Here is a 14858-nt window from a genome sequence, read left to right as displayed (position 1 = left end):
TCTAGTGGAAGTCTTAGTTTGAAACATTTTGAAACAGAATGGGAAATTTAACTTTTAAAATGCTCAGACAGGAGCTCATTTACAAGTTACACAGATTTCAGAAACAAAGCCCGGCAGATGGAAATATTTCCCAAGAGTCACCAGGAAGGGATAAATTGTGTTTGTTTCTCTAAAACTAACACTTGCCCTAGCTGGTTTGGCTCAGTGGATAGAACGTTGGCCTGTGGACTCAAGGGTCCCAGGTTCGATTCCGGTAAAGGATACATGTCCAGGTTGCAGGCTCAATCCCCAGTGGAGGGCATGCAGAAGGAAGCTGATCAGTAATTCTCTCTCATCATTGATGTTTCTCTCTCTCCCTCTTCCTTCCTCTCTGAAATCAATAAAAATATTAAAAAATAAGTAAAACTAACTTTTTTTTTTTATATATTTTATTGATTTTTTACAGAGAAGAAGGGAGAGGGATAGAAAGTCAGAAACATCGATGAGAGAGAAACATCAGCTGCCTCCTGCACGCCCCCCAGTGGGGACGTGCCTGCAACCACGGTACATGCCCTTGACCGGAATCGAACCCGGGACCCTTGAGTCCGCAGGCTGACCTCTATCCACTGAGCCAAACCGGTTCGGCAGTAAAACTAACTCTTAAAGTGGCATAGTCCTTAGTATGAAATACATCCCAGACACCTGTCCTTAGAGAAATGATGAACAATTTGAATCGTGTCATTTTGTGAAAGAAATGTCCAGCCCATCTTTCAGTGGGTTAAGTCTTTCTCTGCCATAAGATAACAGGGAATTATTTAAATGGCACCAAAAGAAACACAACTTCTTTACAGTAAAGCTGGTTTATTGAACTTCATGAGGGAAATGTTACAGTGACATTATTCCACAACAAAAGCATTGAGTTTAAGGAAACATAGCAGTACACTGTCAATAAAGCATTGTCATCAATAGCTAACTACATTCGATTCTGGTTTAGCTTCCTCTGGTGTTCTCAAATGGGCATCTCCAACACCTATCTGATGTTTTCAATTAATGGTCACAGTTCAAATAAATTCACACAGGAGTTACAAAATGTGTGATTTGTGCTTTAAAATAGTTGTTTGATAGTCACCATTTGGAACATGATTTCTCAATAGTCAATGAAGTATTTTATAAACATTTTAGAAAATATCTAAAAGCTGTATTCATTCAATTAATATGTATGCTCTTTTAAAGAACAAAACATACATAGAAAAAGTTAAAATAAATCATTACAAATGAGATACAAATAGCTTTAAATTAATAAATATTAAAGTGAAAAAATAAGTCCTTTCACAGAACTATAGAGAATACTTGCTACTAAGTTTTTACAAAAAGAAATAAGGTTAATTTCCTTTTTTAAAAACGATTCATAACATAATGAAAAAACATAAATGTGCTTGAAAAGTCTGTAAACTTTCTTTCCCCACTCTAGAAAATGTTTTGAAAAGCAATAAACAGATTACTTTCTTTAAAAAACGATCACACCCATCACAATTATTACAGTTGTCACTGTTTCACTATAAAAAGTTACAAATAAACATTAATTTACATAAAGTCAAATCATTTTTAATTTTGGCATAAGAAAAATGAATTAATCTCTCTAAACACAAGTAATACCCACTTGATTTCCTTAAGCTCTAATATTTAAAACTGAACAATTATTTTCTATAATTATTTTTAGTTAGTTCATTTAATATAATTATCTCATTTTATAATTAAATTATCCAGTTAGGACCACCATGATGATAAAACAGAAATCCTAAGCTAGATTAGATACATATTTAATTGGTTTCCCACATTCTGAAAATATTTTAAGTACAATCATCTTTTGGCTTGATTTCCTCTAAAATGATCAAGGACAGCAATCCATCAGAATGAGTCAATGTGCACATTTCAGTCAAAATTCATGGCTTACATTCCATTCATGTAATAGTTTCATATGCAAGCTTACTATTTTCTATGTGCAAAGTCTTAAATTCAAAGTGAAAATATTTAGGGTAAAAAAACTTTTGAAATGTTCTTTGTCCCATTAAGGGACAGACAAGATTTTTCAATATCTAACTTGATTTTTATACTGAGGAGGAACAGCATGTTGTGCCCATAAATTTAAAGATTTTAAAAATGGATGTACTGTAACACAATACTATTACAGGAATATATGTACACTCATAGCAATTAGAGGTGTATACTCAGAGCTACAATCCAAATGGAAGATGATTTGTTAATTCAGCCTTGAGTCATTAAGTTGTTTGGGGGTGGGGGCAGCAGGAGATACTATCCCAGAGACACATCTTGAAATTACCAAAAGCTAAGACTAAGTCTCCTGTGATAGCCAGGAACCATATTTACCTATATTCCCCCAAGTTACAGCAACTTGTATGCTTTCGATTCCTTTTTTCACTGTTTAAAGATTTCATAATAAAATATAAAGCACCTTATGTCACTTCATTTGCACTAGAATTTGACTTGTTTCTGCGTAATTTTAATAGAATTTAGTAAGAAACCATTCAAATTACTCAAAAATAACAATGATCTCTGCAGAACTCATTGGCATTGATTAGAAATATTAAGTATCTACAACTGTTGGGGAAGTCCTTTAAGAATTGAGACATTCTATGCCTTCTCCTCCCACTGGAAATAAAGTTTGGCTCTAAAATGTACCAATAATAATGCAATTAATCCACTAATAATACAAAAAGAGAACTCCAGGGAGAGGCAAATACAAGTTCTGATCCTACTGAGAATACTTCCCAAAGGACACACCATGAAGTGTGCACTAAACCCTTCATATTGTTTTCCATCTCAGGAGCACAGGCCTGAACAGACTCTGAAACCCCATCGTGCTCTCCTCTGAAGCCTCCCTCCCTGGGCTCTGATGGGAAGATGCTCTGGTCACCCTACCTTTGCTTCATTTTCAACCTCACCTGAAAACCAACGTTTTTCTTGTGTTGTCAGTGGCGATCCTGATTACGTAAAGACCAAATACATAAGTGAGCATGACGATGATGAACAGTGACGTGCCAGGATGACCCATTATATCTGAGAGTAAATCTTATGACTACCACTGTTATACTTCGCAAGTATTTCTTTAGTCAAAATCCCAGGCTCATAAAGACGGTTACTTAGCACCAGCACGTCATCGCGGGCTTTGGTTCAGGCTTCAGGGTAACTCCGTTATCAGGGGGTTGACTAAGCATTAATGGTTTGTGGCTCTTAAGCTTATGGGCCAAGGTCATAAATATGGCTTCCACGTGATCATTATCATTGGGGTTTTTAGCAGAGGTTTCAAACAAAGGCATACTGTGCGTGTCAGCAAATTTTTGTGCCAAGTCTGTAGGAACCTGAATGGCACTTCTTAAGTCACATTTATTTCCAACGAGAATCCGTGGTATATCATTGGCTAGCAAATGCTGTTTGCATTCTTCTATCCAAGATGGCAGGCTATGAAAACTAGCCATGTTGGTCATGTCATACACGAAGACAACAGCGTGCACGTTTCTGTAGTAGTGCTGCACCATGCTCTTTCTGAAGCGTTCCTGTCCCGCTGTGTCCCATAGCTGGATCTGAAAATGAAAAAAAGAGGAAATTGAAATTTCAATTTCAAAGAGGAAATTTCATTCCAATGATTCATATTGAAAATCTAAGTCACCTTTGCATGGTCTTTAGTACTTCTTCATTTATATTACTTAGTTCCCTTCCATAATGCCTTTTCTGTGTTATTTATGGGATCTACATTTCATGATGCTAGTCTACAAACCTCGTAATTAATGCAAGTAACAGAATATTTCAATTGAGCATTTAAATCTCAGTAAATCAGATCTGACTGGATGAAATTTTGCTTCAAAAATGATTTTTAAAATATTAAGAGAAAACTATATCAGATTTTAACAAACATTGTCTAATTGCTATAAATTTGGTTACTATATGCCCTTGTCTACCTTTCACAACACTAATTTAAAATAGTAGATTTGTGCAGGCCTGTGTTTCTCAGTGATTAGAGCATCCGCCCCCACAAAGGGTCACAGGTTCAATTCCAGATCAAGGGCATGTATCTGGGTTGTGGCTTGCTCCCCGCCCTCAGTTGGTTGGGGCAAGGGCACGAGGCAACCAGTTGATGTGTCTCTTTCACATCAATGTTCCTCTCTCCCTTTTTCTTCCTTCCCTTTCTCCTGCTCCCTCACTCCCCCCTTCCACTCTCTCTGAAAAGCAATGGAGAAAATATCCTCAGGTGAGGATTAATAAAAATAAATAATAATAATAATATAATAGACTTAACACAGATATTAAGAGTCATGGGGCCGAAGCCGGTTTGGCTCAGTGGATAGAGCGTCGGCCTACAGACTGAAAGGTCCCAGGTTCAATTCCGGTCAAGGGCATGTACCGGGGTTGCGGACACATCCCCAGTGGGAGATGTGCAGGAGGCAGCTGATCGATGTTTCTGATTCTCTATCTCTCTCCCTTCCTCTCTGTAAAAAATCAATAAAATGTATTTTTTTTTTAAAAAGAGTCATGGGGTCTAACCCCCAAATTAACAAATATATACATTCTATGAAATCCAGGCCCCCTTGAAATTTGTGTAAATCTAGAAAATTACTTATCTATTCCAAACATCTCTACCAACAAAACTATTACACTATCTCTTAGTGGAAATATGGGGGAATTGAGGAAAATTATATCTAAAACTAAATATAAATCATATGTTATCTCAAAACACTGAATTATCCTGCCTTTGTTCATTTCCTAAAAAAAAAAAAAAAAGGGGGAGTTACTAGTAAATGATGAGAGTTTACTGCTCACAGTAGAAAATACTAGAATCATATTTGCTTAAATAACTTTTAACTGAAAGATGTGTACAATTTATAAATATTCAAAGTATGGACTAGAAGCCTAAACTGGTGACTTCTCATAGAGCAGCAATCGAGGAGATATTGTAAATGGTCCTTAGTAAATGCCTTGTTAACTTAGTAATTACTTTTAGGGCTCTCCAATAAAGTATGAAGTTATTATTTCATACCTCTTGTTTCCAGGATATCTTGATGTAATTACAATGCACAGAGTTTTGAGCAGGATTGATGGGAAGAGGAGTTTGGGTGAGTCAATTCCATCCCAAAATAAAACAAACAAAGGTTGTCTTAGGGATCAACATCCTCCTCCTCATTACTTACACTGACGGAGGACTTCCACAGTTCTGAGGCAGGTCTAAATTCTGTGTAATTTTTTTTTTTTTTTTATGTTTCATGGATGTAAAAGAGATACATGGAAAACATAATAAGATAGAAATAAAGAGGGAAATTGCCTTAAAGACAACCATTGTTAATATTTGGGTATATTTCCTTTTCATGGGCTTTTAAAAAGAACTTATAGACTGTGCTTCAAACATTACAAATCATTCTTCATTGATGATATCACTTTTGAATACCCGAGCCACAGAAAATGCTATTAAAAAGAAAAGATCAGCTCCAATTTTTTTGGACAGCTTTTACATGAGTCATCCACATTATTTCCAAAATATCTTTCAAAATGTTAAAGATACAGTTTGAAGTGGGCTTTTTTAATTAAAAACAAACAAACACACACACCTGAGATATAATTCACATATCATAAGATTTACCCTTTTAAAATATACAATTCTGTGGTTTTTAGTGTATTCCCAAGGCTGTACCATTATCATCATTATCTAATTCCAGAATATTTTATCACTCCAAAAAGAAACCTATACCCATTAGCAGTCACCCTCTTTTTTCCCCTGGGTGATACTGAGGATAAACAGGAGAGGCAGATTTGCCAGGAAAGATGGATTCCTTCAGACATTTGAGCAAAGGAGGGTTGTCCAAACAGCCATGTCTAGAAGACAATAGGAAATGCAGAATGACAGAAAAGGAGAGAGGTCTGGCCCAATCAAAGATCTGGAAGTTATCTTAGTAGTAGAAGTGACAGCTGAAGTGAAGAAACGACTCCTCAAGGAGAGAAGGCAGATACAAAAGCAAGTCAAGGGACATCCTAGGTCTCCCCTGGATTCCCTCTATGAATCATACACACAGGGTGTCCTAAAAAGTGTGCACACACTTTTAATAATTATAAAGGCAATGTGTATTAAAATACATTTTCAAAATATAATAGAAATCAGCTGTTAAAAGTGTGTATACATTTTTGGGGGACACCCTGTATATAGTACATAGGAACAGATGAACAAATACAGACTTCATGACATTTCCTAAAACGTCACTGCTATAAAACATGTTCTCTGAAAATTTTCCATTCCACAATTACAATTATTTAACATGCCTGGCTATGGTGGCTCAATGGTTGAGCGTTGACCTATGAACCAGGAGGTCATGGTTCGATTCCCAATCAGGGCTCATGCCCAGGATGAGGGCTTGATCCCCAGTAGGGGGTGTGCAAGAGGAAGCTGATCAATGATTCTCTCATCATTCTCAATGATCTCTCTCTCTCCTTCTCCCTTCCTCTCTGAGATCAACAAAAATAAATTTTTAAAATTTTAGGATTTAGAACCAAGATGGCGGTATAGGTAAACACTGGAAATTGCTGCCTCGCACAACCACTTCAAAAATACAACTAAAAGACAAAACAGACATCATCTAGACTAGAACCACAGGAAGGCTAGCTGAGTGGAAATTCTACAACTAGAAGGAAAGAGAAAAGCACACTGAGACTCAGAGGAGGTGCAGAAGTAAAGTGCAGAGGTACAGAGGCGCATGCCAAAAGGGCTGGCAACTGAGGACGCGGTTGTCTTTTTCAATCAGGAGGGAGTCTCAAGCTCCCGAATGCTCTGAACTCCAATTCCAGGAGAGTCTCTGGGGACCCAGACTCATACGGGGAGAAACTGGACTGTCTGGCATCGGTCAGAACTCGAGGGCAGCTTTCTCTCAGAGGTGCTTGCAGCGATTACCAGGACACTGAGACACGGGGCCTCCTAGGGTAGGGCTGGGGATCAACCATAGCTGTTTGCTCCGCCCTGTTGATTCCCTGAGACCCCACCCCACCCAAGCTGTGCACAGAGGCTTTTGCATATGAAAGGCCTGGCCCTTTGCAATCTGAAAATTACCTAACAAACTGCAGCTGGGTCAGAGAGACCCAGAACTTCCAAAAGAAGGCCCAAGGCCCCACAGCAGCTTGCATTGCTTCACAACTGGGCCTCATCTGGGCACCTCCAAACCCCAAACAAAGAAGAGGAATCTGCAGATCTCTCCATAGCTCCTGCTGGGTAGCCTCAGGCAGAGGCTAAATTAGCACCTCCTTAGAGATCCAAGAGCCAGTGTACCCAGTCGACAGAGTGGGACCATCCAGATTACAACTCCTCAGATCCGTAAGGGACACACTCAGGGGGCAGACTCAGTGAACACTAAAGACCTATTAAAGCAGGTCTTGCCCCAGAAGGGTGTCTCCAGCACAGAAGTTCTCCCACTGTAGACACAGCTGATTCTCACAGCCAATTGGCCTGGAGGTCAATTCCTCCCAGTGATACCTACAACAATCAAGGCTTAACTACAACAAGACTGTGCACAAAGCCCACAAAGGGGTGCACCAAGAGTGTCCACCTCAGGTCACTGGGGAGGCTGAGCCACTGGGCCCTATAGGACACCTAGCACAGAAAGCCACTCTATCAACACAGGGAAGCATAAAAAATGCAGAGACAAAGAAACAGGTCACAAATGACAGAAATGGAGGAAAGCAAACTGCAGGATATAGAGTTCAAAACCAAACTTGTATGGTTTTTCAAGAATTTTCTAGAAACCTCCGATAAATTTAGTGAAACCCTCAAGAAATCTAGTGAGACCCTCGAGGATATGAACAAGGACCAACTAGAAATTAAGCATACACTGACTGAAATAAAGAATATTATACAGAGTTCCAACAGCAGACTAGAGGATCGCAAGAATCAAGTCAAAGATTTGAAATACGAAGAAGCAAAAAACACCCAACCGGAAAAACAAAAAGAAAAAAGAATCTGAAAATATGAAGATAGTGTAAGGAGCCTCTGGGACAACTTCAAGCGAACCAACATCCGAATTATGGGGGTGCCAGATGAAGAGAGAGAGCAAGATATTGAAAACCTATTTGAAGAAATAATGACAGAAAACTTCCCCTACTTGGTGAAAGAAATAGACTTACCAGTCCAGGAAGTGCAGAGAACCCCAAACAAAAGGAATCCAAAGAGGACCACACCAAGACACATCATCATTAAAATGCCAAGAGCAAAAGATAAAGAGAGAATCTTAAAAGCAGCAAGAGAAAGACAGTCAGTTACCTACAAGGGAGTACCCATACGACTGTCAGCTGATTTCTCAACAGAAACTATGCAGGCCAGAAGGGAGTGGCAAGAAATATTCAAAGTGATGAATAGCAAGAACCTACAACCAAGATTACTTTATCCAGCAAAGCTATCATTCAGAATTGAAGGTCAGATAAAGAGCTTCACAGATAAGGAAAAGCTAAAGGAGTTCATCACCACCAAACCAGTATTATCTGAAATGCTGAAAGGTATCCTTTAAGAAGAGGAAGAAGAAGAAAAAGGTAAAGATACAAATTATGAACAACAAATACACATCTATCAACAAGTGAATCTAAAAATCAAGTGAATAAATAATCTGATGAACAGAATAAACTGGTGAATATAATAGAATCAGGGGCATAGAAAGGGAGTGGACTGACTATTCTCAGGGGGGAAAGGGGTGTGGGGGGTGTGGGAAGAGACTGGACAAAAATCATATACCTATGGATGAGGACAGTGGGGTGGGGTGGGAACCGGGTGGAGGGGGGCTATGGGGGGAAAAAAGAGGAACAACTGTAATAATCTGAACAATAAAGATTTAATTAAAAACAATTTAACATAATATCTTATTTTTATAAAAAAAAAAACCAACAAAATAAAACAAAGTCTAGAATGTTTACTATTCTAGACTCTACTATTATTATTAGTAAAGTAACAGAGCTTTCCAGCTTCCACTTTAAGATGAAATAACAGAGTGCAGAATCTCAGAGGGAAGGTGGGGGAGGATGGGTGGGTGTGAGGTAACCAAAGACCTTGTATGCATATACACAGAAAATAGGGTGCTGGAGACCTGGGCTGGGGAGGGGGGGGGTGCTGGAGGGGGTCAATGGGGGGGAAAAATGAAAATTTAAAAAAATATATGAAATAATAAGAAATGTCATTTCAGGTTAAACTGGTAATTTTCCAAAGAGAAAATATAAACATGGTATAAACAGCAGCACTTAAGATGTATTAACAGGTTAACAAAAAAGAAGCAGAAACAGTATGTGGAATAAAGCTCTTCTATGTCACTTTAGTTTTTCTAAACACTCTAATAATGAACAAAATAAACTAACAAAATAGAAACAGACTCATAGGTAGAGAACAGACTGACAGCTGTCAGAGGGGAGAGGGGTTTCGGGACTGGGTGAAAAAGGTGAAGGTGAAGGGATTAAGCAAAAAACTTATAGACTTGGACAAAAATATAGTGATTACCAGAGGGAAACCAGAGGGGTGGGGGTGAGGGGAGGTAGAAAAGGACATTGGGGGGTGATGGAAGGAGATTTGACTTAGAATGGTAAACACACAGTATAATATATAGATGACATTTATAGAACTATACACTTAAAACCTATATATTCGATTAACCAGTCACCCCAATAAATTCAATATAAACTAAAAATTAAGCTTTTTTTAAAAGTGTCCAATAAAGTCATATCTTTTTCTACTACAGAAATCTCCGAACATTTCTGTAGTTTTTTCAACCACAATAAAAATGTCTCTAAAATCTTACATTTGGAGGGTGGGGATGGGCTGGGAGAGGATAATGGGGTAAAAGGGGACATATTAATACTTTCAACAGTAAAGGTTTTTTTTAATCTTACATTTGGAGGTAAAAGTCAGTAACCAAGACCTTAGAAAGAAGAAAATCTTAGTGTCCATGTCCCTATTAACGTAACAGGTTAGGCTGAAGCTCAGGAGGAGTAATTCCCAAAAACAATGTGCTCTCCTTACTCCTTTCAACCAGAAGGATCAACTCTGTGCTCCATATTCATCACACCAGTGGCCATGGTTTACTTATCCCTGCCAGCACTTATCCCAGTATTCAACTTTATACACTGGACATGTTTTATATTTTTTCAATGTTAAGTATCTCTTAAATTTGTACCTGATTCATCTGTGATCTTACAGTGTAAAAGGCAATCCAGAAACAGGTAAAGGGCCATCAAATCTCAGCTCCTTCCCTGCCTCCCTTCTCTCTACTTAGTTTTTTTTAATTATTATTTTTGTTGTTGTTAATCCTCACTCCAGCATATTTTTCCCTTGATTTTTAACATATATTTTTGTATTGAATTCAGAGAGGAAGGGAGAGGGAGAGCGAAACATCAGTGATGAGAGAGAATCATTGATCGACTGCCTCCTGCATGCCCCACACTGGGGATCAAGCCTACATTCTGGGCATATGCCCTGACAGGAATCAAACCATGACCTACGGGTTAATAGGTCATGGTTAATAGCTCAACAACTGAGCTGTGCTGGTTGGGCTTTCCATTGATGTTTAGAAAGAGTGGAAGGGACGGGGAGAGACAGAGAGAAACATGATGTGAGATACATCAACTGGTTGCCTCCTGCACTCATCCCAACTAGGGCTGGGAATGAGCCTGCAACCGGGGACTGAGCCTACGACCGAGTTATGCACCCTTGACTGGAATTGAACCTGGGACCCTTCAGTTGGAGGGCTGATGCTCTAACCACTGAGAAACTGGCTATGGCCCTTGTACTTATTTTTTAAAAACATCCTGCTCCCATTTGGGAGTAATTCCTCTCCTCTTCAGTTGTCTGCCTACGCCCTGCTTTATCTCTGCTTCACTCTCTAGTTATGCAGCCTCAGAACTGATGGTGACAGTTCTGTCACCCTACAAAGAACACAGCTCATTGCTACCCTTTGACAGGCTCAGATTTGGGCCAGGTCAGTTGGGCTCCAAAGCCCATGCACTTTCTCCCAGAACTCCTGCTTCTTCCAAACTAAACTCCCACTGACACCTCGGAAGCCCCATTATTTTCTCACAGGCTCCTGGGCCTAACCTACTTCTGATGAAAAATATCCAGCCCCTCCTGATTCTGTATTTTCCTCTGCAATGCATCCCAATCTCTCTTAACTCCCTAATACAGTGCACCCAAAGGACTGTCACTGGCAGCTTCAATGGAACAAAGAAAAATTAAAGTGAAAATTAAACAGCAAAAGGACCTATAGAAGGTTGATTTGTTTTCAACCCTATTTCTCCTTTACCATCATTAGCATTTAAACAAACCCTTTGGGGGTGAGGAGTAGGACAACGGTTAGGGAACTAAAAAATAAACTGTTTGTGCTTCAAGGATGCGGGAAAAGGCATGCAGTACAAAGCCCGCGGGGAACTGAGGCAAAGATGAGCATTCTAACTGAAAGCAAAAAAGTAAAGGTAGCGTAAGGAAGGCAGGGCAGTTCCCAGGGCCACGTGTTTTAAGGGGAGGCATCAGATGGCTGAGGAGTTCGGGGTGGCTTGCAATGAAGAAGTGTGTGTAAGGTTGATACCATCAGGAGGCCTTGGCCCTGTCCTGATCCTCGTTCTCCAACGCCCTATTCCAGCTCCTCAGAATCCCAGTCTTGGCCTTAGGCGTTCTGCCTTCTCCACTATTTCTGTGACCCTAGTCTCAGGAGCCACCAATAAGAACTAAAGAAGAATTGGGAGAGGGTGGCACCAAGGAATGTGCTTCTGGCACCCAAGCAGGAACAATCATGTAAAAAAATTTTCTGCAAGAAAACAGATTTTTTTCAAATAACTCACGATTTTACAGAAACTATTGTAGCAAAACTGGATGCAAAGCATTTGTCAAAGGCAACGGGGCTCTACTGCCACAATCTCAGGAAGCGCTCAGATGACTGTTTAATAAATCATATTTATTCAATGACTTTTCCATATGCTGGAGAAGTTCCTATGGTCTGACTTCACTGGTTCCCAGCACATGGGACAGTGACAATTAGTCAGTGGATGCCCCCTACACTCTTACTACTCAGAGTGTGGTCCACGGGCTGGCTGCATCTGCACCACCTGGGACCTCAGCAAGGCAGAATCTGCCTGTAAAAATAAAAATAAACCCGTGTCATTAGCATGGCATTAAAGTTGGGGAAGCACTGCCTTCGTAGTTCGCTATATACAAATCCTGGCCATCCCCAACTCCAGTCTGCACGTCAGCACGTGAAACGATGGAGCGCACACCCTGCACGGTGCCGGCCGTTCGCCCACCGTGGGGCCGGGGCACCTGTCATCGCGGAGTCCTTCCTCTGCGCCGGTCCTCCACCTGCTCACCTTGATGCGCTCCCCATCGATCTCCACCGCTCGTTCTCGGAAATCCACCCCGATGGTAGCCTCGGTGCGGTCGGGGAAGCGGCCGGCACAGAAGCGGTAGGTGAGGCACGTCTTGCCCACGTTGGAGTCGCCGATCACGATGATCTTGAAGATACGGGAGCGCGCCGGCGGCAGAAACACCGAGGGCCCTGACAGCGCTCCGCTGGACGTGAAGCTCGCCTCCAGCGACGACTCTATCTCCGAGGCCATTCTCCGGACCCGCCCCGAACGGCGGCGGAGCGAAGGAGAGGCAGACCCGCGGGGAAATTACGCCACCGGGAGCGAGCGAGCGAGCGCGCTCAGCCCGCCGGCTAAGCTGCGCAGCGTCGCCGGAGCCGCCACGCCCCGGGCAGGGCGCGCGCGTGCGCACCTCTCGCCCCGCCCCGCCCCCGCCGCGCAGGTGAGGCGCCCACCGCCCGGGCCGCGGCTGCTCCCCAGCGACCCCCGGGCCGGCGCCCGTCTACCTGGGAGGGCTCGGGTCCTGCCGGGGACTGGACCGCGGCGCGCAAGGCCAGCCTGCCGAGGGCCCCGCGGTGCGGCCCAGGCCCAGCACCCTGGTTGGCCGGGCCCCGCCACGTCCGAGGCCTCCGCCCTCCGGAGGCCGCCGCGCAGTCGGTCTGGGGGCGGGGAGGGACAGCCTGCCGGGAGGAAGGAGGTACCGCCCGGCTCTCTCGCGAGAGGGCGAACTTCTGCCGGGGGCGCGCGCCTGGGGCGGGTCCGCGAGGTGGTCGCGAAGCTCGGGCGCCGGGCGGGACGCGGCCGTCGACGTGTCGTTGGGGTTTCCCGGACGGGCAGGTGGAGGCTCGGCCCGGGGCCCGCCGTTGGGGGCGTCTGCGGCGCCCCCCGCCTCCTCCGCGCGCTCTGCACCGCGGGAGTCGGGAGGGCGACCGGGACTGCAGCGGGTGGGATGGTCAGCTCTGCACTGTGGACGGAAAGCTCTTTGTTATTCCGCAGATGACGAATAAATGGGTGGAGAAATTGCTTCTGTAAGGATTGTCCGTTGGACCCCTTTACCAATGTGAAACAGTTCAGCACCATTTGTGGAAAAATCACTGCAGACGCTGGTCATGGTTGGTTATGAGTTTTGTATTTTCAGCTGGCAGTTGGAGAGACCGTCATGTAACTGCAGTATCTGTTACTTTTCTTAACTGAATAACCCCAGAACCTCCAGATTTGATAGTTGAAGGAGATTCTACTAGGAAGAGCGGACTTTTTAAAGTGGGTAAATCTTGCCCTGACCGGGTTTGCTCAGTGGGTAGGGCTTTGGCCTGCGGACTGAAGGGTCCCGGGTTCGATTCCGGTCAAGGGCATGTACCCAGTGGGGGGTGTGCAGGAGGCAGCTGATGGATGTTTCTCTCTCATCGATGTTTCTGACTCTCTATCCCTCTCTCTTCCTCTCTGTAAAAAATCAATGAAAATATATTTTAAAAAAATAAAGTGGGTAAATCTTAAAAGTCTTGCTCATTTTTAAATTTCACAGTTAAAAGCCTAATAAACATTAGTGTTTGCAAGTTTATAATAGTTCTCAGTCGTGGTGCTATTGTCCCTCATGTTACTCAGTCCTCACTCTGTGGCCTGAAGCTTATAACATTGTAGTTGGGGTGAAAGCTAAGGAGAGAGAGACCCTGTTTTCTTGGTTCCGAATTATACCACTTTAGCAAGATGGCCTGGCAATAATCAGTACACCTGTCACATATGCATCGTGGCCGCTTCCCAGCTGGCTCTTCTCTGTCTGGAGTGGTGTGTCTTGCAGGGCACTGTCTTTCCCTTCGGGGATATGGAGATGGTAGTTTGTAACTCATAGAACTGGTAAATGCTCTTAGATACTTCACCATCTTAAAGATCCACTTCCCCAGTGTAAAAGGAAGTCCAAATGCCAGTATTAACAGGAGGTCATGGGGAGAAAAAAAGATAGATGTGAGACATACAGCAGGGTCAGCATAAAGTATGTTGAATAATTTAGAAAGGATAGGCAAATAATATAAAAACACATCGTTTAGAAAATGCCATTTCAACAATTTTTTTTCCTAAGGAAGTGGTAAATAGCACAAGGCATTTAACTTCAGTAATAGCTCTCCAGGCGGAATAATGGGATCCAGGAACAAAGCATTTAGTTTGCCTTGAAAGGAAAAACCTGGATTCAAGTTCCTGCTCTAACATCCACAGTTCTGACCATGAACACCGGGAAAGGTTCACACGGGTACTTTGGCCTGGCTCTCTGCCACTAATTTGATGAAGGGCTTCCTAATTCAAAATCCAATAAACGCTAGCAAGTCGTTTAAGACTCCAAGATATATATCTTCATCTGTAAAGAAGGGAAATAATACCTACATATGAGCGCGATGAAAATTATAAGGCGTAGAGAATGTTTTAGATATTATCGGACCTCTTTTCCTCCTGAAAACTGATATTACGCTTCCTGGTACTCTTTCTCCTGCTTTGTATCTTCTCATTCTCGATAA

General features: G+C 42.3%; 1 protein-coding gene across 1 annotated transcript; it reads right to left on the bottom strand.

Annotated features, from left to right (window-relative positions):
• Positions 1–823: 823 nt before the first annotated feature.
• RAB33B (RAB33B, member RAS oncogene family) lies at positions 824–13262 on the bottom strand. The gene is made up of 2 exons (XM_036313467.1): positions 12358–13262; positions 824–3581 (listed from the first exon to the last, which is right to left on the bottom strand). Exons 1-2 carry the CDS (start codon positions 12604–12606, stop codon positions 3141–3143), a joined length of 690 nt encoding a protein of 229 aa, XP_036169360.1. The 5' UTR covers positions 12607–13262; the 3' UTR covers positions 824–3140.
• Between the last annotated feature and the right edge of the window lie 1596 nt (positions 13263–14858).

This window comes from Myotis myotis, unplaced genomic scaffold (assembly GCF_014108235.1).
Source record: "Myotis myotis isolate mMyoMyo1 unplaced genomic scaffold, mMyoMyo1.p scaffold_m19_p_6, whole genome shotgun sequence".
NCBI classification, from domain to species: domain Eukaryota; kingdom Metazoa; phylum Chordata; class Mammalia; order Chiroptera; family Vespertilionidae; genus Myotis; species Myotis myotis.
The sequence above is the reverse complement of the archived record's forward strand: the minus strand, read 5'-3'. Positions and strand labels throughout refer to the sequence as shown.